General features: G+C 40.3%; 1 protein-coding gene across 4 annotated transcripts in view; it reads right to left on the bottom strand.

The window, feature by feature from the left end:
* Window positions 1–25,000, bottom strand: part of LOC106876734 (ubiquitin-like modifier-activating enzyme 1) — an 80,425-nt gene that overhangs the window by 2,222 nt on the left and 53,203 nt on the right. For all 4 annotated transcript variants that reach the window (XM_089344869.1, XM_089344868.1, XM_089344870.1 and 1 more), the window contains 18 exons: window positions 23,718–23,864; window positions 22,471–22,641; window positions 21,163–21,273; window positions 20,587–20,667; window positions 19,601–19,756; window positions 18,627–18,792; window positions 17,482–17,564; window positions 16,282–16,395; window positions 14,526–14,639; window positions 13,328–13,474; window positions 11,086–11,160; window positions 9,568–9,763; window positions 8,448–8,629; window positions 7,233–7,319; window positions 6,007–6,111; window positions 3,527–3,610; window positions 1,884–1,984; window positions 1–1,159 (listed from right to left, as the gene is read on the bottom strand). The exon at window positions 1–1,159 is cut by the window's left edge and continues 2,222 nt beyond it. In XM_089344869.1, the coding sequence (XP_089200995.1) occupies window positions 1,015–1,159; window positions 1,884–1,984; window positions 3,527–3,610; window positions 6,007–6,111; window positions 7,233–7,319; window positions 8,448–8,629; window positions 9,568–9,763; window positions 11,086–11,160; window positions 13,328–13,474; window positions 14,526–14,639; window positions 16,282–16,395; window positions 17,482–17,564; window positions 18,627–18,792; window positions 19,601–19,756; window positions 20,587–20,667; window positions 21,163–21,273; window positions 22,471–22,641; window positions 23,718–23,864 (2,265 nt within the window). In that variant the 3' untranslated portion in view covers window positions 1–1,014. The remainder of the gene's footprint in view (window positions 1,160–1,883; window positions 1,985–3,526; window positions 3,611–6,006; window positions 6,112–7,232; window positions 7,320–8,447; window positions 8,630–9,567; window positions 9,764–11,085; window positions 11,161–13,327; window positions 13,475–14,525; window positions 14,640–16,281; window positions 16,396–17,481; window positions 17,565–18,626; window positions 18,793–19,600; window positions 19,757–20,586; window positions 20,668–21,162; window positions 21,274–22,470; window positions 22,642–23,717; window positions 23,865–25,000) is intronic.

Raw genomic sequence — 25,000 nt, 5'->3', positions numbered from 1 at the left:
TAATAATTACAAACTTCCCTACACTTGGATCCCTGGATCTAACCCATATAAATATTTGTTGATATTTAGTAGAAGCAGCAGAATGATTTAAAGACCAAGTGCTTCATATGTTAGTTAGCCTTTACCAAACTAGTTACGAATCAGCATATCAATTTATAACCCTTGGATTTGTAGCTAGTTTATTAAATGCCAACACACGAAATTCTTGGCCCTTGGGTCGGTCTGTTACTTCTGCCAAATATTAATGTATTATTCTTAATGGAAATAGGCCTCAAGTTCTTCTCGAAGGAGGGGTGGGCAGTGAGAAGCAGTTGATTTAATGATTTGTGTCAAGCCCGACAGCTCATTAGGGGCCGCTGTTGTTGACAGATACCCATCATGACTCCCCAGAACGATGCTTGAGATGAAGGTAAAGGGATAGGATTAAAATACCACAAGGCATTTCGGTCCAACACTCTGCACCTCCTGCCAATCTACCGCTCTAATTAATTAACGAGGATTAGTAATCTAATCACAAGGTCCCAAATTACTGTGGGAGGGGTTAGGTGTATGAAAGAGAGGAAATAAAGGGCAGGGCACAGATGATTATGTCACCAACACCCCAGTACATAACAGGTACTTATATTTTATCAGCCCAGCAGAAGGACCTGAGTAAAAAAAATCAGCCCTTGGTTGGGTTTGAACTCAGAAGTCCAAGTACCATGAGGCATTTGGTTGTACACTACTGACTCTACTAGCCCAACACCTTAAGCAACAACAATATTAATAATAGTAATAGTAGTAGTAATAACGGTTCCCGTTTGACTAGGCAAAAAATAATAATCAGTAAGGTTGTGATAGCAGCAGGAATGGCTTCTAAACAGGCATAGCAAATGTATGTAGGTATGTGTGCTTGTGTGTGTGTGTGTGTGTGTGTGTGTGTGTGTGTGTGTGTGTGTGTGTGTATTTGTGTGTGAGAGAGAGAGAGGAAGAGAGAAAGAGTGTGAGAGGAGGTGCAGTGAGAGGAGTATGTGTTCAATGGTGTGCAGGCAAGAGGTACTTCACATAAGGCACCTCGACATCGACCCCGTCACTGTCATTACAGCAGAGCTCCAGCACAAGGGCCTTGACGTAAGGAGGGATCTTCTTCTTGGACACCCGTTTCACCACCTCTGACAACCTGAAAAATACCAATAAATAACTGTAATTAATATAATGACATAATTAATATTATCCTAAATCAGAAAGAAAGCTAAAGAGAAAACTCTCTGTACTATGACATGTTTGTTCCCTTCTAAACAAAACAGCATCTAGAACAGGTCATCAAACCCCAGCCTGCTGAGCATTTTAATCCAGCCCGCAAAGCACTTTTGGCTAAAGAATAATTTACAGCAGTACAATGGTAGATGATCGTAGTCATGAAAATTTTGTCAACTGGCATGATTTGCCCGTTAATCCTCACAATCATGTGGGTTAATTTAAGAAACTGAATTCTAATATAATATTTCTGTCTATCTTTGTCAAATGATTATTTGTTTTGTTTCATGTTACCGAATTTTTGCTGACCAAATCAAAGCAATGGAAAACAAAAAAAGGAAGATTGGTTTCGAACATTGGGCTTTCAACAATTTGTGGACACTGAACTTCTCCACTGAACACTTTGGCAAATGCATGTGCTTAATATGCCGAGAAATGATAGCAGTTAAGAAGGTTCTGAATATCAAACATCATTACGAGGCTCATCATAACAATTACAACAGTCTCCTTGGAATGCTACAAGAAGATGAAGTAGCAAGGCTGAAAAACAATCTTCTTAAGCAGTCTTCTTTCTTCACCATTAAGATTGAAGAAAGTGACAACCTGACCCCCACCATGACCATAATGCAAAAAGTGGAGATACTTACGGTAGGACCATGCGCTCCTGTCGTTTTGAAGGGGTCATAAAGAAGGAGTATAACATACACACACCCTGTGACAACATGGTTATCTCAAGGTCGTACTTGGTCTGGAAAGAACAATGGGAAATAAGCTTATAGACAAAAAAACTTGGACACAGACATACTCTTTTACTTGTTTCAGTCATTTGACTGCGGCCATGCTGGAGCACCACCTTTTTAGTCGAGCAAATCGACCCCAGGACTTATTCTTTGTAAGCCTAGTACTTATTCTATCGGTCTCTTTTTGCCGAACCACTAAGTGACGGAGACATAAACATACCAGCATTGGTTGTCAAGCGATGTTGGGGGGGACAAACACAGACACATATATATATACATATATACAACGGGCTTCTTTCAGTTTCCGTCTACCAAATCCACTCACAAGGCTTTGGTCGGCCCGAGGCTATAGGAGAAGACACTTGCCCAAGATGCCACGCAGTGGGACTGAACCCGGAACCATGTGGTTGGTAAGCAAGCTACTTACCACACAGCCACTCCTGTGCCTACATATGTGTATATATATATATATATATAAATATATATATATATAAAAAACAAGTTTTAAAATAATGGTCATTACATATTTTCCCTCATTGGAGCAAATTTGTGGCTGAGTACTCCACAGACACATCTACCCTTAACTTAGTTTTCAGGAAGCTTCAACATGACACAGAATGTAACAAAACTGACCCTTTAAATTACAGGTATGGCTTATTTATTTTATGGTTTATTATTGTTTAGATTTTGAATTACATACATATGGGGGCACCAAAGTGCATTAAGTGCTTAGGGCCTCTATGGGTTTTAATCCAGCTCTGGGAAGACCACATTAGATAATTTAGGCATACAAAGTAGATGTGTTACATAAGATTAATTTTGAGGATCTGATCAAAGATTCTGCAATTAAAAATAAGTCAGAAAATTCTTTACAAATATAAATGAAGTGGAAATCTACGAACATAAACACTTTTTTCCATCTTAATGTTTACTTTCTTTTACTTGTTTCAGTCATTTGACTGTGGCCATGCTGGAGCACTGCCTTTAGTCGAGCAAATCGACCCCAGGACTTATTCTTTGGAAGCCTAGTACTTATTCGATTGGTCTCTTTTGCCGAACCGCTAAGTTACGGGGACGTAAATACACCAGCGTCGGTTGTCAAGCGATGTTGGGGAGACAAACACAGACACACATACATATATATATACACATATATACGACGGGCTTCTTTCATTTTCCATTAACCAAATCCACTCACAAGGCTTTGGTCGGCCCGAGGCTATAGTAGAAGACACTTGCCCAAGGTGCCACGCAGTGGGACTGAACCCGGAACCATGTGGTTGGTAAGCAAGCTACTTACCACATAGCCACTCCTGCGCCTATAATTCCATTTTGAAAAATAAAAAATTTATTTTACAGTTTATAATTGTTTATATTTTGAATTACATATATACGGGGGCACCAAAATCTTTCAAGTGCTTGGGGCCTCTGTTGGTTTCACCCTGGATGCATGCATAGAAAAGTGGACATTAAAATTATAAATATGCAGACCACACTGCAGCAACCACCAATCGATCACTGTCATACATAACCATATGGTATTGACTCACCTGGAAATAATCAATAAATTCCTTTAAAGTCATGTCACCTTCGACCTCAAACCTGTCCCACAAACTGAACTCTGTATCATAGTACTGCAGAAAGAAACAAAGAGGAAAATGTGAGTGGGTGTTAGTGGGAGGGAAGGACAGAGAGAGAGAGAGGGTGGCAAAACAATAGAGTGTGAGAAAAAATAAGAGAGCATGAGAAGGAGAGAGGGAGGGAAATAGGATAGAAAACTAGACAGTGTGGCAGAGACAGAGAGAGAAAATAAGAATGAGTGGGAGAGTGACAAAGATAGGAAGAGAAATGGAGAGAGTGAGAGAAAACAAGAATGCATGAGAGTGGGAGAAGTGGTATGACAGATATGGAGAAAGAGAAAACAAGGCTGCATGAGAGAGAGGGCAAGTGACATATGGAGAGAGAGAGAGAGAGAATTAGAATGCATGAGAAGGTGTGAGAGGGGAGTAACATTACAGAGAAATTAATCTCACTTTCAAAACTGGAAACATAAGTCTGTGGAAGCAGGGCACACCTGAGGTTTTCAAACTGTGGTCCGCGGACCACAGGGGGTCCGTGGACAGCAAATACTTTTTATGGGCAATTTGATTTTATATATGGTTTTTAATCGAAACCTTTTAATTGACAATAAACCTATTTGTTAAATACTGTTAAATAAATAAATGTAAAAATATGTTATTTTAAGCAAATATTTATGTATAAATTTCATAAGCGTTTATAAGGGGGTCCCTAAGGTAAAGCCTGAAATATAAAGGGGTCCGCAAGTCAAAACGTTTGAAAACCCCTGGGTTAACCTTTTAGCATTCAGATTACTTTCTCAAATGTAACTGCTTATTTTGAATTAATCATGCATCAAACTTATATCTGAGATTTACATGGTGTGATTGCTTATTTTTAGAATTTCAGTGCAGGATAGGTGTGGGGGGCCAACTCTGGCCAGTTTCAACATAAAACTGGTAGAATACGTAAGCTGGATGTGGCCAGTTTTGAATATGAAAGTTTTAAACCAGAGATATCCAGCCAAAATATTCTACCTGTTTTATGTCCAAACTGGCCAGATCCAGCCTCTAACACCAACCCTACATTATCATTCCAAAACTTGGATCTTTTTTAAAACGGGGGCCACATTTTTCATTAATGTTTTACGTAGTGTTTTTGGTACCGAAAGACTTTCAAACTTCGTATACTTATCTATTTTGTGTTATAGAACAGAAAAATATTTTTGGATTCGAATTTATTTCATGTAAAAAAATTGTCTTATTTCAATAATTTCAACCAATCACTGACGTCCATTCAGCCGATATACATTAAGTGCCGACTACATAAACAAATGATTCTTCGTTTTATTTGCTTTTTTCATTTTAAATTTGCTTTAACCCTAGGGTTAGGGTTAGAGTTAGGGTTAGGGTTAATTGTTTCAGAATCGTTTGTTTATGTAATCGGCACTTAATGTATATCGGCTGAATGGACGTCAGTGATTGGTTGAAATTACAGAAATACGACAACTTTAACATGGAATAATTTATGGATTTCTTTTTTTTTTAAGAAGACTAAGAGAAAAAGATGTTTTATATGACACATTCTACCAGTGTTCCAAGTTTCAAAGTGTTTCGTTAATGAAAAATGTGGCCCCCGTTTTAAAAAAGATCCCAAAACTTTACAGTTACCTCATAAAACACTCAGAGTTACAAAATAATGCATGATTAATTCAAAACAATGTGAACAAGAGAACTCAGAGAGCGCAAACCTCCGCCAAGGCAACACCAACGTCCTCTCAACGATTAGCCAGAGATGATTTTTAAATGAGAATATCTAATATAAACTCACAAACGAAAATACTAAAACTTAACCCGACCGCTCTCAAAAATTAAGTAAAAAAAAACAGGACAAATAATCCAGAATCCTTGTCCAGTACCAGATCGATCCCAAAATCTAATCAGTTCGTGCCAGTCACGACGCCAACCATCCCTGAAAGTTTTATCCAAATCCATCCAGCAGTTCTTGAGATATCTTATCCATGGACAAACAAACGTGACTGAAAACAATAGCTCTGCCTTCGCTAAAAGGTTAATAACATACTCACTAACATTAACTATTATATAGGGTTATTCAAAAAGATTGAACTGATTTTATTACACAATATTTTGATAAGGAAAAGCAATAGAAAACTCCAGCCAAGTCACAAGTATTTACTCATGAACAACTTTTATTTCCTGTCTTACAAGTGTTCAATGTGGCCACCACCTGCAGCATGGGCAACATCAATGCGATAAGAGAATTCCTCCCAGATGCATACATCTGGAACATTTTTGATCATAGGTCTACTGGATGAAGACTGACCTGGGGCTAAACAACTAAATCCGCTATTACTAACTACTATATTATACATTAGATAATGTAGTCCTAGATATACTATGTCTGAATCAAGGAGAAGGAAATAAACATATTGGGTCACCATTGTGAAACTTACCTTGTGTTTTGGTGCCAAGATTGGTTCGGAGAAGGCAAAGAATGGCAACGCCAAATTAACAAAACCGTTTTTATATGATTCTATTTTCTTGTGCTTCTGGACTAACTGTAAAGAAATGGAAGAGAGAGAGGTTTTATAACAACAACAACAACAACAATCATCATCATCATCGTTTAACGCCCGCTTTCCATGCTAGCATGGGTTGGACGACTTGACTGAAGACTGGTGAAACCGGATGGCAACACCAGGCTCCAATCTAAATTTGGCAGAGTTTCTACAGCTGGATGCCCTTCCTAACGCCAACCACTCAGAGTGTAGTGGGTGCTTTTACGTGTCACCCGCACGAAAATGGCCACGCTCGAAATGGTGTCTTTTATGTGCCACCCGCACAAGCCAGTCCAGGGGCACTGGCAACGATCTCCCTCGAAAATCCTACGGAAGCCAGTCAGGCGGTACTGGCAACGGCCTAATAATAATAATGGTTTCAAATTTTGGCACAAGGCCAGCAAATTTGGAGAAGGGAACCAGTTGATTACATTGACCCCAAAAGGATGAAAGGCAAAGTTGACCTCGGTGGTATTTGAACTTAGAAAGTAAAGATGGATGAAATGCCACTAAGTATTTTGCCCAGAGTGCTAACAATTCTGCCAGATCACCACCTTAATAACAATAATAATAATAATGATCCTAAGATATTTGGAATATAACTTAAGATAAAATAGACTCGAAAATTCATTTTATGAAGAATAAGCGTGGCTGTGTGTTAAGTAGCTTGCTTCCCAACGTTATTCTGGGTTCAATCTCACCGTGTGGCACCTTGGGTAAATGTCTTCTACTATAGCCTTGTGAGTGATACATTATGCCTGAATAAAAGATGGGATGGTAACAGCTGGAATATCTTCGATTGTAGGTCTACTGGAACCTGGACTGAGCTAGGACTACATAACAACGACAGCCATTAATACCAACCACTATACTATACATTAGATAATGTAGTCCTAGATACACTATGTCTGAATAAAAGATGAGAATGGTCAGTTGGAACATCACTGATCACAGGTTTGCTGGATCAGGACTGACCTGGGGCTAAACAACTACCACCATTACAGTCACTAATACGACCTAGTATACTGTCCATTGGACAATGGAGTCTTAGATACACTGTGAGGTCATGGGCGGAACCTCTTTCAAAGGCTTTCACTAAACACCAATAAAGATATACAAACCTTACACATCTCCAGACACACCAAACCAACAATCAAAGAGGTGGTCGTGGCAATGGCAGGGATAATTTTACCAGCAATCAGTTTACTCTGGAACGAAAATAAAAATAAAAATTAGAAAAAAAACATTAATTTCTCAAAATAATAATGGTTTCAAATTTTGGTACAAGGTTAGCAATTCCAGAGGGAAAGGATGAAATTTGAACTCAGAACATCAAGAAGCAAAAGAAACATTACTAGGCATGTTGACCAACACTAATGGTTCTGCCAGGATGAAAAGTGATATTAGTTTTAGTCTTCTATTATAATTCCAGTGACATTTAGGATGTTTGTTTTATAGAAATATTAACTCTACCCCAGTATTTCACCGGTACTTCATTTTATCAACCCTAGAAGGATGAAAGGTAAAGTTAGTCTTTGTCTTCTATTATAATTCCATTCGCAACTGGGATGTTTTATAGGAATACTAAATCTATCCTACAAGAATGAAATGGAAAGTTAGTGTTCTGTTATAATTGTATTTGCATTTTGATGGATTTCTTTCAGTTTCAATCTACCAAACCCACTTACAATGCTTTGATCAGCCTGGGGCTAAAATAGACATTTGCACAAGGTGCCACACGATGGGACTGAACCCAAGACTACATGGACGGGAGGCAAAATTCTTAACCAAATAGTCATACCTAATGCCCATCTCCCATATTGGTAAGCTGAAAAGATGCACCAGGCTCCAATTGTCTTCTTTGGTATGGTCTCTACAGATGGATGCCCGTCCTAATGTCAAACACTATAGAGTGTACTGGATGCCTTTTATGTCTAACCAGCACAAATGCATTTTATGTGACGCCAGCACAGGGAATTTTTATGTGGCACCAGCACAAATGCATTTTATGTGACGCCAGCACAGGGAGTTTTTATGTGGCACAAGCACAGGATTTTTTATGTGGCACCAGCACAAATGCATTTTATGCGACACCAGCATGGGTTTTTTAAAATTTATGTGGTACCAGCATAGGTGTACCCTTAATGGGCTCTTTCTAGGACCTCAGAAATTGGTGGAAATGAAGAGGAAAATTATCAACAAACCAAGGGCCTGGATCAAATGTTTACAATACAATGGACCCTTTTAAGGGAACCCAAGATGCCATGTGGTGTCACTAAACCTGACAATGGATTATGGGATACATCAACTGGACTTGAACAACAAAGCAAACACACCTTGTGTTTGTCAGCAGGTGGGATGTCGTAGTTCTCGGCCCTCAAATTGGAAGCTGCAACAATGAAATCCATGTGAAGATTGTCGTCGTCGTCCTTCTCAAATTCAATAGGGGTCAGCTTGATGTTGGATAAGGATTCAGGGCTTGGTAGACTATCCCTCAATATCTGGATCTGCTCTTCATCTGGAAAAATAATAATAGAAAAAAAGTCACGCATACATGGACAAATGGCGAGAGAGGTGCATGATATATATATATAGGCGCAGGAGTGGCTGTGTGGTAAGTAGCTTGCTTACCAACCACATGGTTCCGGGTTCATTCCCACTGCGTGGCACCTTGGGTGTCTTCTACTATAGCCTCGGGCCGACCAAAGCCATGACGGTTTTGGTAGACAGAAACTGAAAGAAGCCTGTCGTATATATGTATATATATATATATATATATATATATGTATATGTTTGTGTGTCTGTGTTTGTCCCCCCACCATCGCTTGACAACCGATGCCTTTTTATGCGCCACTGGCACCAGGCTTCAAGATAAATAGAAGCACCGGGGTTAATTTGGTTGACTAAAAGTTCATCAAGATGGTTCCCTGGCATGGTTGCAATCTCATGACTGAAAGAAATTTAAGAAAAAGAAAAAATAACATAGGTGCTGGAGTGGCTGTGTGGTCAGTAGCTTGCTTACCAACCACATGGGGTTCTGGGTTCAGTCCCACTGCGTGGCACCTTGGGCAAGTGTCTTCTATTATAGCCTCAGGCTGTCCAAAGCCTTGTGAGTGGATTTGGTAGACGGAAACTGAAAGAAGTCCGTCGTATATATGTATGTGTGTGTGTGTGTGTTTGTCCTCCTAACATCGCTTGACAACCGATGCTGGTGTGTTTGCGTCCTCGTAACTTAGCAGTTCAGCAAAAGAGACCGATAGAATAAATACTAGGCTTACAACGAATAAGTCCTGGGGTCGATTTGCTCGACTAAAGGCGGTGCTCCAGCAAGGCCACAGTCAAATGACTGAAACAGGTAAAAGAGTAAAGAGTAAAAGAGCAGTCGTGGTTGGCATACTTTTGCTCACAGTTGTAAACAGAAGACCAAACAGCACCACCGCCGCCAGTTCTACTCACCATAGTTGGCATCATTCTGCCGGGATTGTGCTTCAGCATCAGTGAGATCAATCCTGATGCCAGATTTGGGGACAAACTCTGGGAGATCAACCTTCTGCACCAGCTCTGCGACGGCCAGTCGGTCACGTAGCTGTTTGATACCGTACATCTCTGCTCTCAGGTTAGCTGCAGCGACAATGTAGTCGAGGTGCACTGGCTGAAATAGAACACAACAACAATAATAATAATAATAATAATAATAATAATTTTAAATTTTGGTACAGCATCAGCAATTTCAGGGAAAGGGTTAAGTCAATTTCATTGACCCCCAGGGCTTAACTACTTATTTTATCGCAACCCCCGCCACCAAAAAAAAAAAAAAGGAAAGGCAAAGTCGACCTCAGCAGTATTTGAACCCAGAATGTAGAGACAGTAAATACTGTTAAGCATTTTTTGCCCAGTGTGCTAACAATTCTGTAAACACTAATATTACACTATCATCATCATCGTTTAATGTCTGCTTTCCATGCTAGCATGGGTTGGACGATTTGACTGAGGACTGGTGAACTAGGTGGCTACACCAGGCTCCAATCTGATTTGGCAGAGTTTCTACAGCTGGATGCCCTTCCTAATGCCAACCACTCCGAGAGTGTAGTGGGTGCTTTTTATGTACCACCGGCACGAAGGCCAGTCAGGTGGTACTGGCAACGGCCACGCTCAAAACGGTGTATTTTACATGCCACCTGCACAGGAGCAGGCCCAGTGGCACTGGCAACGATCTCGCTTGAATGACTTTTCAGGTGCCAGGAAGGTGACGTTGGTAACGATCATGCTGGTGCTATTTACGTGCCACTGGCACAGAAGCCAGACAGCTGCTTTGACAACGATCTGACAGGTCTTCACAAGCCGAGTTTAGTGTCCATTTAATGTAATCATATGTCTGAATAAAAGATGGGATGGTCACAGATGGGACATCCTTGGTCATAGGTCTGCTGGATTATGATTGACCTGGGGCTAAACAATAAATATAGCCAGCAATGATGCTGTTCCGCAATTCCTTGCCAAACAAACTGCACAAATGAATTATTTGCAGTGATCAAACGCATGTGCTGCACATTGTGCTCACTCCATCGAATCGATGTTGCCTCAACAGGTGCACAAGTGTATCACACATCAGGCCTTGAAGTAATCGCACAGCAACACAGAGATGAAGTGTTTTGCACAAGAACACAACAAACCACCAGGCCCAGGAAATGAAACCGCATTCTTGCACTGCTAAGTGCAACTCCCTCACTACTAAGTCATGTGCCCTCACCATAGCCACTAATATTAACCACTATACTATACATTAGATGAATGTAGTCCTAGATACACTGTGTTTGGATATAAGATGAGATGGTCACAACAGGAGTGTGTTCGATTATAGGTCTGCTGGGGCTAAGACACAACTACAACCAGTCTGAATAAAATATGAGATGGTCAAGTCCAGACCCGCGGCGAAATAACAACAACTACCATTTCTGCATAAAGATTACTTACGTTATTAACATCAAATGTCAATCCATGCGGACAGCGTTTCGGTCCAGACCAGAAGGGGGCTCCAGAACTGGTCACCTACAAGAAAAATATGAAGGATTAAACATGTTAAAAGCACTGGTGATGGTGCCACATGAAAAGCAATGAGTACACTCTGTAAAGTGGTTGGCACTAGGGAGGGCATCATCATCATCATCATCGTTTAATGTCCGCTTTCCATGCTAGCATGGGTTGGAAGATTTGACTGAGGACTGGTGAAACCAGATGGCTACACCAGGCTTCAATCTGATTTAGCAGAGTTTCTACAGCTGGATGCCCTTCCTAACGCCAAGTCAGTCAGGCGGTACTGGCAACGGCCACGCTCAAAATGGTGTATTTTATGTGCCACCTGCACAGGAGCCAGTCCAGCGGCACTGGCAACGACCAAAATATAGAAACCATGCCAAATCAGACAACCGGAGCTTGGTTTGGTTCCTGGTCTCACCAGCTCCTGTCAAACAATCCAACCCATACCAGCATGGTGAAATGATGAAAATGAAACACAACAGCACCCTATCATTACTTTCCTCTTATCTGACTGGTTCAAACGCTAAAGGGTGACACCTCTGAGGGGTTATCAGGAAGATTTCAGACTGCACACACTGTATTTCTATGGTTCATTAGGATTGTGTGTACAACCAATAATCATTGGCAGTCAGCCTTTAACCCCTTTGCTTTCAGATTCCCTTTGCTTTCAGATTCCCCTCTGTTGAATAGAAAAGGGTAAAAACCCCCTTCGGTAATGAATGACTTTGGGATTGTACCTAGGAAGTTACCCACCAAGGGACAAATCTGGGAGAGGTTGTTTATGGAACACCAGCAGTCGCCCATGCATACTAATCTCTCCTCTCCATGCCATCTTATGTACATAGGGTAATGGGTAAGGACCTCCTTCAGGCATGAATAACCATGGGATTGCACCTAGGAAGTAGCCCTCCAAGGTACAAGTAGTCACCCATGCATACCAGTTTCCTCTCTCCACCCCATTATATATACATAGGGTAAAGGGTAGAGACCTTCAGTCATAGTAGACCATGGGATTGTACCCAGGAAGTTACCCTCTAAGACACAAATCTGGAAAGGTTGTTTATGGAAGATGAGCAGTCACCCAAGCATACCAGCCTTGCCTTTCCACATCACCGATTTTATCGAAGGGAAAGACAAAGGCCAGTACAGCTTGGCACCAATGACATCGCATTCTACAGCTGAGTGAACTGCAACAACATGAAATGAAGTGTCTTGCTCAAGAGCACAACACATAACCCAGTCCGGGAATCAAACCCACCTTATGATTGTGAACCCAATGCTCTAACTACTGAGTCATGCACCTTCACTGCTGAGAAGCCAGCAACATTAATACAGAATCCTTGATATTAGAAACAGCAGCCAAATTTCAATCAAATCATTTCTACAGCTGAGTTAACTGCAGCAATGTGAAATAAGGTGCCTTGCTCAAGAACACAATAGAGTCCGGACCAGGAATCAAACTCACTACCTCATGATTGTGAGTCCGACGCTCTAACCCCTGATCCACGCGCCTTCAAATGTAATGTTTATTCATTCGCATTGCCTGGAATTAATCATACATTACCTCATAGCTTTAAGATTTCAATGATGTACTTAGTTACTTTTCGAATGACATTGTAGGGTAGGTTTAAGAGACTGGAACTAGTCAGTTTCAAGAAATAGAGTATTTGGGCCGGATATGGTCAGTTTAACTCTTCAGCATTCAGATTGATCCACCAAATGCAACGCATATTTATTCACATTGTTTTCAACTAATCATGCATTATCTTTTAGCTTTGAGATTTTGATAATGTGTAGTGGCAGATACTGGTGTCATGTAACTGGCACCCATGCCAGTAGCACATAAAATCACCCATTACACTCTCAGAGTGGTTTGTGTAAGGACATCCAGCCATAGAAACCATGCCAAATCAGACTGGAGTCTGGCGCAGCCCCTCAGCTTACCAGCTCTGGTCAAACCATCCAACTCATGCCAACATGGACAACAGACATTAAATAATGATGATGGCTTAATTTTTAGAATGGCATTGTAGGGTAGTTGCCGAGAGGCTGGATCAGGCCAGTTTGAACATAAAACAGATGTTGGGCGGTTATGGTTAGTTTAAATGCTAAAGGGTTAATAAAGTTCAACACAACACAAACATAACAGAAAACAAGCAATGTGTGGTGGCATTCATACCTGGTCAGCAGGGAAGTTGAAGAGTAGCTGTCTGATTTGGTTACTGTAGTTTTCCTGCCACATGGTTCGAGCCCAAACCACACAATCCTGGAAACTGTGTGGTTTCTCATTGATCAGTGCCCTCTTAACAGATTCTAAGGTTTCAACCTGAACAAAAAGATACAGACATTTTACATATACATACACATATATACATATTCTTTTATTCTTTTATTCTTTAACTTGTTTCAGTCACTCAACTGCGGCCATGCTGGAGCACTGCCTTAAAGGATTCTTTAGTTAAGGAAATCAACCCCAGGTTTTATTCTTTGTAAGCCTAAAATTTATTCTATTAGTCTTTTTTGCCAAATTGCTAAGTTACGGGATTAGATCGAATCCAGTACACAACTGGTACTTAATTTATCGACCCCGAAAGGATGAAAAGCTAAGTTGACCTCAGAGGAATTTGAACTCAGAACATAACGGCAGACGAAATACCGCTAAGCATTTCACCTGGCGTGCTAACGATTCTGCCAGCTCGCCACCTTTATATCTGCTCTATAGCAAGACACCTGTGCTTGTCCCTCTACCTGCCTCCACCTTTGTCCCTTGGGAGTTTGCTCTAGAATCCCATCACTATCTTCCTCTTATCTCTTTCAGCCAGGTATCTCCTCTATAGAAAAATACCTGTGCTTGTCTCTCAGCTTACTTTAGCCATTAAACACCTGGCATGCAGCCACCCTACTCCATCTTCCCCTCCTAAACACTTCCTCTTAGTAGTGGGAGCTTTCCCCCCACCCTTGCCTTTTCCTCTTTTATGTCTTGCAAATTGATCAATAACCTCACTGGTTCGTGCTGGTGACATGAAATAAGCAACCAGTATACCTGGTAAAGTGGTTGGCATTAGGAAGGGAATCCAGCAATAGAAACCATGTCAAAGATGACATTGGACCTCAACACAGACCTGTGGCTTGCCAGTTTCCGGTCACAATGTCTTACCCAAGGTAGCATGGTAAACAGATGTTTAATGATGATGATCAGGTCAATGACACACATACACACTATATATATATATGTATATGATCCTCGGACTTGTCTCAGAGAGCAGAAACTCTGAAGATGATCTTACTCAGGCCTTGACAACCAGTCCAACCCACACAGATTTGGAAAGAAAAAAAAAATTTAAAAAATGAACACAAGGTCTGCATGTCCTACTTACCGGCTGGTTACCACCTAACTTTAAGATTCTCTCCATGAATTTAGGATCAGATATGTACTGAGCTGCATTCTCCATTGGTTGTTTGAAAAAACCCTCAAACTGGTCACGGGCCCACTAAAAAGCACAAAAACAGAAATCATGTATAAAGTCACTCAAGTTTCATCCATTTCCATCGTAAGTATATAATTCTTCTTTATCTTTAAACTGACACAATCAGATTCATAACATAATTCTGTGGAAAGAATTTACTTTAGTAATTACATTAAGAGTGAATGAGACATTGAACCAAATGGCTTAAAATTTTCTGCTTGAAACTCAATACATTTTACACACACAAACTGATTGACTGTTTCATGATGATAAGCTACAATATTGAAGGAAGATCAATCAGATTAAATAGTAGATAGATATATACCAATGTCCCCCCCTCCCCCTCCCACGAATTATCTATAATGGCTGGGGGATGATTTGAAGCTTTATCAAAGTACTGTGATTATTTTGTCAAATATGCTTATTTATTCACAACGTTTAGAATAAACCAAGCATTATCTTATAGCTTTGAGATGTCAATGATGTATTTATTTTAGAATGACACTGTAGCATAGGAGGCTGGATATGGCCAGTTCATCCATTTAGTATTCAGATTACTGTCAAATGTAACATTTATTCACATTGTTTTGAATTAATTGTGCATTATCTCATAGCTTTGAGATTTTAATGATGTGATTGTATATTTTTAGAATGGCATTATAGGGTAGATGTGAGAGGTAGAATCTGGTCAGTTTGGACATAAAAAAAGGTAGAAAATTTGGGGCCGGATACGACCGGTTTAAATGCTAATGGGTTAATTAATGTTCAAAACTCCAGCTGAATAATGACAGAGATAATTTAACCCTTTAGCGTTCAGATTAATTTGTCAAAAGTAATTCTTATTTATTCACATTTAAAAAAAATTATCTGATATTATTTTGTAGCTTCAAGATAGGAAAGATGTAATTGCTTATTTTTAGAATGACATTGCAAGGTAGGTGTGAGAGGCTGGTTCTGGCCAGTTTCAGCATAAAATGTGTAGAATATCTGGGCCGGATACAGCCGGTTTAAACACTAAAGGGTTAATATCCATACACATTTGAATCGGATTGAGTCTCTTTGACTTGGAATTATGGCAGTTTGCCCACACCCTAACAGTTGAGGGAACCCGTGGAAGAGGTAGGCCCAGGAAGACCTGGGCTGAGGTGGTGAGGCAAGACCTTCGTACGTTGGGCCTCACCGAGGCGATGACTACTGACCGAGACCTTTGGAAATGTGCTGTGCGTGAGAAGACCCGGCAAGCCAAGTAAGATCGTTGCCAGTGCCCCTGGACTGGCTCTTGTGTGGGTGGCAAATAAGATGCACCATTTTGAGCGTGGCCGTTGCCAGTACCGCCTGACTGGCTTCCGTAGGATTTTCGAGCGAGATCGTTGCCAGTGCCCCTGGACTGGCTCTTGTGCGGGTGGCACATAAAAGACACCATTTTGAGCGTGGCCGTTGCCAGTATCGCCTGACTGGCCTTCGTGCAGGTGACACGTAAAAGCACCTACTACACTCTCTGAGTGGTTGGCATTAGGAAGGGCATCCAGCTGTAGAAACTCTGCCAAATTAGATTAGAGCCTGGTGTAACCATCTGGTTGCACCAATCCTCAGTCAAATCGTCCAACCCATGCCAGCATGGAAAGCGGACGTTAAACGATGATGATGAAGTAAAGACTTTACTTACCTGTAGAGTGTGTTCTATAGAGTTGGGAAAATTCTTCAGGGTACAAATTGGAATGGACTTCTCTGGGGGGTCTTGTGACGATGAATAAGACTCAGTTAAATGTGGGATGACAACCTGAAACAGCAGAGGAATATGCAAATGAAACCCTTTTAGAGTTTGATGACATCAGAGAAAAAGATTCAAAACACTATCACTTGGAGATTTTTAGTCTTTACAAGAAGAAACCATTTCCTTTTTCATTTTGGACTGAAGACAGACAGACATGGGGCCATGACTTTTTGTAGGACCCTAAATCATCATTTTAACCCTTTTTGTCAAATGTAATGCTTTTATAATCAAATTGTTTTGAATTAATCACGCAAAGACATTGTAGTATTGAAATTTTGAGGATGTGATTGCTTATTCTTAGAATGACATTGTAGGATAAGTGTGCAAAGCCAGATCTGGCCAGTTTGAACATAAAACAGGTAGAATATCTGGGCCGGATTATGGCTGGTTTAAATGCTTAAGGGTTTAATGTCCACTTTTCCATGCTTGCACGGGTCACATGCAATCTGTTGAGATGGATTTTTTTGTGTTGAGGTGCCCCTCCTGACACCAACCTTCACTCATTTCCAAGCGAGGTAATGTTTCCCCTCGAACCAGATGTGTTTTTGACAGAAGATTGAAAATGAAGGACACCACCTGTATGGCATTTGTTTCACATCAGATTTGAACTCAGAGTGCAGAGCACTGGAACAAATACTGCAAGGCTTCTTATCCAAGTTAGTTGCCTTATCCTTCCTCCATCCTTTACTTGTTTCAGTGATTAGACTAAGACCATGCTGGGGCACTGCCTTGAAGAATTTTTAGGCAAATGGACCAACCCAAGTCTCTTTTGCCAAACTTTCAAGTTACGAGGACATAAACACACCAACAAAGGTTGTCAAGTGGGGCTGGGAGACAAATAGGCACACACACACACACAAACAGGCTTTTTGCAGTTCCCGTCTACCAAATCCATTCACAATGCTTTGGTTGGCCTGTAGCTCAAGGTGCCATGCTGTAGGACTGAACCTGAACCATGGGGTTGAGAAGCAAACTTCTTACTACACAGCCACTCCAGCACCTTATGCAGAGAAAAGTTGAAGAGGAAAATAAAATGATGAGGAGGGAAGAAGTAGAGAACAAAGTCATGGAAAGGTTACAAAAGCTACTTACTTGAACGTTTCCTTTTGTACCAAGGGTTCCAGATTCCAAAAGGGGTTTACAATAGTATACACAACGTCTGTCTATATACATTCCTGCAATGACACACACAGATCACAGTTAGTTAGAAAGTGAGAAGTCAGCAACATTAACAAGGAAGCTTTGATACTAGAAATAGCAGCCAAATTTCTATCAAATCACATGCTGGCTTAACAAGGATATATAGGATAATATGGTAGGATATATAGGATATAGAATAATATAAATCTGTTAATCCTTTTGATGCTAAACCACTTAAGACAGACCCCTGGTTTTATGATACAAACTCAGATTTAAGTGATCCAAATTAAAACCTCACTTCAAAATTTAATGTTAATTTACTGTTCCAAATACCAGTTTCTTAATGGATTTGACTGCTATTTCTAGCATTTTGATTGACCATGTACAGCAGTGGTTCTCAACGGGGGTCCACGCAGCAAAATAGTAAGTTGGGGATCTACAGTAGTATTTAAAGGGTCCAAGAAGAAATTGCGTTTCAGCTAGGATTCTTTCTCTAATATTTTACATAGTTCAACCTGCACAAGTGAATTTGTGAAAAACGAAGTAGGAATGTTGAAAGTATCTATCATCATCGTCTGCTTTCCATGCTAGCATGGGTTGGACGATTTGACTGAGGACAGGTGAACCAGGTGGCTACACCAGGCTCCAATCTGATTTGGCAGAGTTTCTACAGCTGGATGCCTTTCCTAACGCCAACCAATCCAAGAGTGTAGTGGGTGCTTTTACGTGCCACCGGCATGAAGGCCAGTCAGGTGGTACTGGCAACGGCCATGCTCAATATGGTGTATTTTACGTGCCACCTGCACAGGAGCTAGTCCAGCGGCACTGGCAACGATCTTGCTCGAATGTCTTTTCACATGCTGGTAACAATCACGCTCATCTATGAAATTAGTTTTTTTTCAAATACTGAATGGCTTCAGGGGTCCACCAGAACAAACCAGTAATCAAAGGAGGTCCTCAGATAAAAAAAATGGTTGAGATCTCCTGGTATAGAGGCTCCTTCACCAACTCGGCCAACAAAATAGGAAGTTGTAGGCCACCACAGGAACAAGGAGTCACAGTGAAATAAAAGGGGATAGGAGGGGCAAGGTACTTACTTGCATCCACATTGTCCAGGGCATTGGTGACAGCATCGAGATTTTCAAAGAAGTCATCGGTATAGATGTTCTCAGTGTCTGGTCCGACACGGTTCTCGTGAGGAATTATATTGAGGGAAGGGTTCATGCTTTTGACAGAAGCAGCAGCGCAATGGGATTTCGATTTCTGATGGCAGAGAAAAGATACACACATATTTATATGTTGATAAATATATAAAAATACAGACATAGATATTATGTATATACAGATAGATTGTTATCTTCAATCTGGTATTTATTCTATCAGTATCTTTTGCTGGCCCACTAAGTTACAAGGGCGTAAACAAACCATCACTAGTTGTCAAGCGGTAGTAGGGGAACTAATATACACACATGCACATACACAGCAAGCTTCTTTCAGTTTCCATCTACCAAATCCACTCACAAAGTTTTGGCCAGCTCAAAGCAATCGTAGAAGACACTACTTGCCCAAGGTGCCACAAAAGTGGGACTGAACCCAGAACCATCTGGTTCGCAAGCAAGCTACTTACCACACAGCCACTCCTATATATACACAAATCATCATTTTACGTCCACTGCCCATGCTGGCATAGGTTGGACAGTTTGACCAGGGCTAGCAAGTTGGGAAGCTGTACCAGGTTCCAGTCTGATTTGGAATGGTTTCTCTACAGCTGGATGCTCTTCCTAATGCCAACCACTCCAAGAATGTAATGGGTGCCATTGTGTAACACCATTGTCTGCCACAACTACGATTTCACTTGGCTTGATGGATCTTCTCAAGCACAGCATAATGCCAAAGGCCTTGGTTATTTGTCATGCCTCCAGGAGGCGCAACACTCGAAAGGTGCTTTACATGTGCGTATGGAGGGAGTTGAGAAAAAGACAAGAAATAAGAGAGAAGAAGAGACAGTTAAACAGCATGTGAAGGAAATGGAGAGAGAGGAAGTGAACAAGAGAAAGAAAGAGTACTATACCTGGACATCCCAGGGCCTAAAGAGGAACTGACGATTTAAATTGGACTTCTCAATAAGGTCCATGTCAGTGACCACCACACTGCCAGAACCTCCTGCTGCCAGACCCATCATGGACCAGTTCTTTAACATTTCACAGCCAATAGCACCGGCGCCAACCTGAAATACAACAACATCTATAGTCACTAACGATAACAGCCAAGCTTCTAAATATTTATGTATGTGTGAGTGTGTGTATTCTTTTATTCTTTACTTGTTTCAATCATTCTGATTGTGGCCATGCCGGAGCACTGCCTTAAAGGGCTTTTAGTCAAAGCAATTGACCCCAAGTCTTATTATTTGTAAGCCTATTACACACACCAACACTGGTTGTCAAACGATGGTGGGAAGACAAACACAAACACACATTATATATATATATATGAAGAGCTTCTTTCAGTTTCCATCTACCAAATTCACTCAAGGCTTTGGTCAGCCTGAGGCTACAGTAGAGGCACTTGCCCAAGGTGCCATACAGTGGGACTGAACCTGAAACCACGTAGTTGAGAAGCAAGCCTCTTACCAGACAGCCACGCTTACGATCATGAGCTCACAACCTCATGATCGTAAGCTCGATGCTCTAACCACTGAGCCATGCGCCAAACATGCATATATATGTAATAACAATCTGTGTACCAAATCCACTCACAAAGCTTTGGTCAGCCTGAGGCTATTGTAGAAGACACCCAAGGTGCCACGCAGTGGGACTGAACCCAGAACCATGTTGTTGGGAGGCAAATTTCTTACCACCACCCTACCTGCACCTAAACAATTTTTTGAAACATCAAGTGGCTATGAGGTTCAAGTAGATAAAACAGGAATCAAAGAGGTCTATAGGTAAAAAAAATGGTTGAGAAACACTGGCCGACAAGATCAGAACAGACCCGGGGCTATATAACAACAGGAGCTAAAAGAGACAGGACACAGTGGGTTCCTTTCATCAAACTTACCAAGAAATACTTCAGGTCAGCAAGAGTTTTCTGAAAAGCATCACCAAACACCATTATTTGTCCATCATAACGACAGTTTTGCTGAAATGAAATAAAATGCAGAATGTAAGTATAGAAATGAGAACATTAAAGGGTGAACCCACAAAGTGAAGGGTGGGTAGGCACAGGTAGATAAACCAGTAATAGATACTATCTAGTCATAGGAATTGCTAGAAATAGCTAAAACTCATTCATGCCATCTTTAAAAAAAAAGGACAAGTCTTTTATGAGCCAGTAGCATTAGCCACAAACATGATTCAACTTAGCTTGAAGTGCCTTCTCAAGCAGAGCAAAATCACCAGAAGTCTCAGTCACTTGTCCTCACTTAAAAGGGATTATTAAGCGTACATTCGACAACGTAGTTACTGAAACACTCAACAAGAGTCCTGCTTGTTCATGAGGCATGAAGGGAAAATAAAATAAAAGATAGATAAACAAGACGATAAAGATGATAGACAGAAAGACAAAGATGAAAAGAGAGAGAGAAAGAGGAAGACAAAGAAAGTATTGAGAGGAGGAGAAGATTGTTATACTCACAGCTTTACATGCTTCTTCAGTGAGATTATCTGAGGATCCCTTCCCTGTGAGACTTTCCAAGGAGTCGAAGTAGAGGTATTGGAAAATTGGCATAAACTTGCCACTACATGCCTACAATAGACAGAAATTATATATACATATATATATATAATAATGTTAGGGATAAAAATTCAAATTTACAGGTAAAAACTCAAATTCAATTTATCAAAAGTTTAAATTAAATTAAGTTTCACAGTATAAAATATATAAATATATAATTTTAGAAAAAAGAACCAAAGTTCATGAACTCATCCATGAAAATCCAGTCACATATAGAAAAATTAATAAGTAAATACACAATAAATAAGTATAATAAAAAACAAAGTAAAAACCATAAAATAATGATAATTATTATCATTATTTTATGATTTTTACTTTCTACTATACTTATTTATCGTGTATTTACTTATTAATTTTTTCTATATGTGACTGGATTTTCATGGATGAGTTCATGAACTTTGGCTCTTTTCTCTAAAATATATGTATATATATATATATATCATCTATATTTATAATATACAAAGTATAATATATAGATATAATATACAAGGTATACCTATAATATTCATATGGATATAATATAACAAAGGAAAGAAATAGAAAATGGAATTCTTAAGATTCTTTACTAATCACAACAATTGTTTCAGCCCCAACTTGCAATGATCCTTTGTGGGTAAGATATCTACAACTGGTTATGGTGCATCCTTCTGTGCAGATGCGTCTTGTTGGGTGCCTTTTCAAAAGCTATCTTGTTTAATCATACAGCATGTCATTTGCCAGTAGGTGGTTGCCTGGCTTTGTAGTTTCGAATGGATATAAAATATATATGCAGCCGGTTCAAATGTAAAAGGGCTCAAACAGCATAATCATAATCATCATCATCATCATCGTTTAACGTCAGCTTTCCATGCTAGCATGGGTTGGACGATTTGATTGAGGACTGGCAAACCAGATGGCTGCACCAGGCTCCAATCTGATTTGGCAGAGTTTCTACAGCTGGATGCCCTTCCTAACGCCAACCACTCAGAGAGTGTAGTGGGTGCTTTTACGTGTCACCCGCACGAAGGCCAATTGGGTGGTACTGGCAACGGCCACGCTCAAAATGGTGCATTTTACATGCCACCCGCACAAGAGCATATTTGCGTATAAATTGCATACTTACAGAATCCAAACTCCTTTGAAGTGCAATACCAGGCCTCTGGAACTGACACCTGGTGGGACAAATAGTGTGTAAGCTTGATCGAAGAGGCTGTCCACCAAAAAACTCACCTTCATAACTTCTTGGGCTGTTACTCCACCAATGAAAGCCTGGATCGGACATATATCGCCACGAGATTGGTATGAGAACTCTTTCAGCACAGTTTCATCCAGTTCTTCAACTGCGTTAGCAGAACCAGCATTTAGCTCTTTACAGATGGCAAGAAACTTTTCAGCATCTTCCTGTGGGAGACAAGAACAACAGGTTTAACAACCACCATTCAGAGCAGTGGAGAAGACAGATTAATCATTTTGACAGCAATCCACCTGAGGTAATCTGGATTATCTCCAAACTTTCAGGCCTTATATTACTAGGTCTTTACTTGTTGATACGCTGCCAGTAAAAATTTGCTAATCATGCATGTACCTTTTAAAAGTAGATTGAAATATTGTGAAAGTATCGTTAGCTTCTATGGTGACAACAATACCTATCTATCTATCTATCACACACTTGTTCAATGTATTTCTCTCTGTGACAATAACTTGTTCTTTGTTTTTTTTCTTCTTGAAACAAATTTTAATTCTACCTTTCACACATTCTACACACTATCTCTTTCAACAACTTGTCATAGTGAGAGTCTTTTTTTTTTTAAGTCTGTATTGTGTTGTCTAGATGTTGAAAGATACAGAAACACATGCACAAACAACCAACCAAAAACAATTGTATTGTTATATGGTGAAAGTCATTTCACCTCTGCTTTCCTTCTCCCTAATAGATGTGACAGACAGACAGAGGTCGGTTTCTCTTTTATATGAGCTTTACATTATAAATGTACCGTAAATCCTCGAATATAATCCGCACTTTTCCCCCCAAAATTTAAAGGTAAAAATTTCTAGTGCATACTATATACGAGGTTAAAAATGAAAAATATTTTCTAAGCAAAATTTTTTAAGTGATAAATAATGTGAAAGGCAATTTACTTAATATTTATCTTTCACTGACATTATTACTGTTATTTCTTTATTTTCTGCAAACAAAGTGCACAAAAAAGGCTACACGTTTGCATTATGTTATATATACAATAATAATAAAGGACCTTACCATATATACGTTTACAAACCAAGGACGTTATATAGACCTCCCTGACTCAAGTCAGTTTAGGTTTTTCAGAGGTACAGCCCCCTAAAAATCCCATGCATATTATACTTAAGGGTAGACTATACTCGAGGATTCATGGTAGTTCCACAGAATTTGTAAGGCTAGAAAGTGCAACCAAAATCTCCGCGGTGGGATGTTTTGAAGGAACACCAAGACTTACCTCATTCCTGGGTTTGGGTAAAGAACTATGGGTTTTCACAAATTCATCCAGGGCTTGGAAGGCCAAATGTAAAAGAGGAGGGCGATCAAATTTGGCAAAATCAGTCACAACATATTCAGGGTTTGCAATGGCTTCTCTCAAGGGTTTCTGTGAAAAACAAAAGGAGTAAATAAAAAAAAAAAGTTCAGAAGATTTTTTTTATTGTTTCAACATATTGCGCAGGTGTGGCTGCATGGTAAGATGCTTGCTTCCAAACCACATGGTTCCAGGTTCAGTCCCACTGCATGGCGCCTTGGGCAGACAAAAGCCTTGTGAGTGGATTTGGTAGACAGAAACTGAAAGAAGCCTGTCGTATATAATGTATAAGCATATATTTACATGTGTCTTTGCGTTTGTCCGCCCCACCATTGCTCGACACCGATGTTGGTGTGTTTACGTCCGCCCCCCCGTAACTTAGTGGTCTGGCAAATGAAACCAATAGATTAATGACCAGGCTTACAAAGAATAATGCTGGAGTTTATTTTTAAGACTTAAAAAAACCCCTTCAAGGTGGTGCTCCAGCATGGCCACAGTCAACTGACTGAAACAAGTAAAAGAGTAGGAAAGAAAAAAGAAAGAAAGTCCTAGTCTAATGACAAACAGGTAAAAGATTGCATGGAAGGGCAGTGCCCATGGTTGTCTCAGCAGATTGGTGGGGAATGGTGAAGAGTCTTGGTATGAAGGCCCAAATGAATTGCCATTGAAAGGTATCCAAGGACAAATAACGACAGAAGTGGCAGTTAATCCTATGACTAGGTTGAGCACCAAAAAGTCAAGGGGGTGGCATTAACCATTTAGTATTCAGATTAACCTTTCAAATGTAATTTTTTTTATTTATTCACACCATTGCCATGTTAAATGCACCTGTACTGGTGTCACATAAAAAACACTGGTGATCATCATCATCATCCTCCTCATCGTTTAACGTCCGCTTTCCATGCTAGCATGGGTTGGACGATTTGACTGAGGACTGGTGAAACCAGATGGCAACACCAGGCTCCAACCTAATTTGGCAGAGTTTCTACAGCTGGATGCCCTTCCTAACGCCAACCACTCAGAGAGTGTAAGGTGATGGCTTCACATAAAAAGGCACCTGTGCTGGTGCCAGATGAAAAGGCACCTGTGCCAGTATTATGTGAAAAGGCATCTGTGCCGGTACCACATAAAACGGCACCTGTGCCAGCACCATGTAAAAAGCACCCAGTATACTCCGTAAAGTGGTTGGCATTAGAAAGGGCATCCAG

The sequence above is a fragment of the Octopus bimaculoides genome, chromosome 29 (genome assembly GCF_046866305.1).
Source record: "Octopus bimaculoides isolate indiv1 chromosome 29, ASM4686630v1, whole genome shotgun sequence".
Classification (NCBI taxonomy): domain Eukaryota; kingdom Metazoa; phylum Mollusca; class Cephalopoda; order Octopoda; family Octopodidae; genus Octopus; species Octopus bimaculoides.
This window is presented reverse-complemented; position numbering and strand designations above follow the sequence as displayed.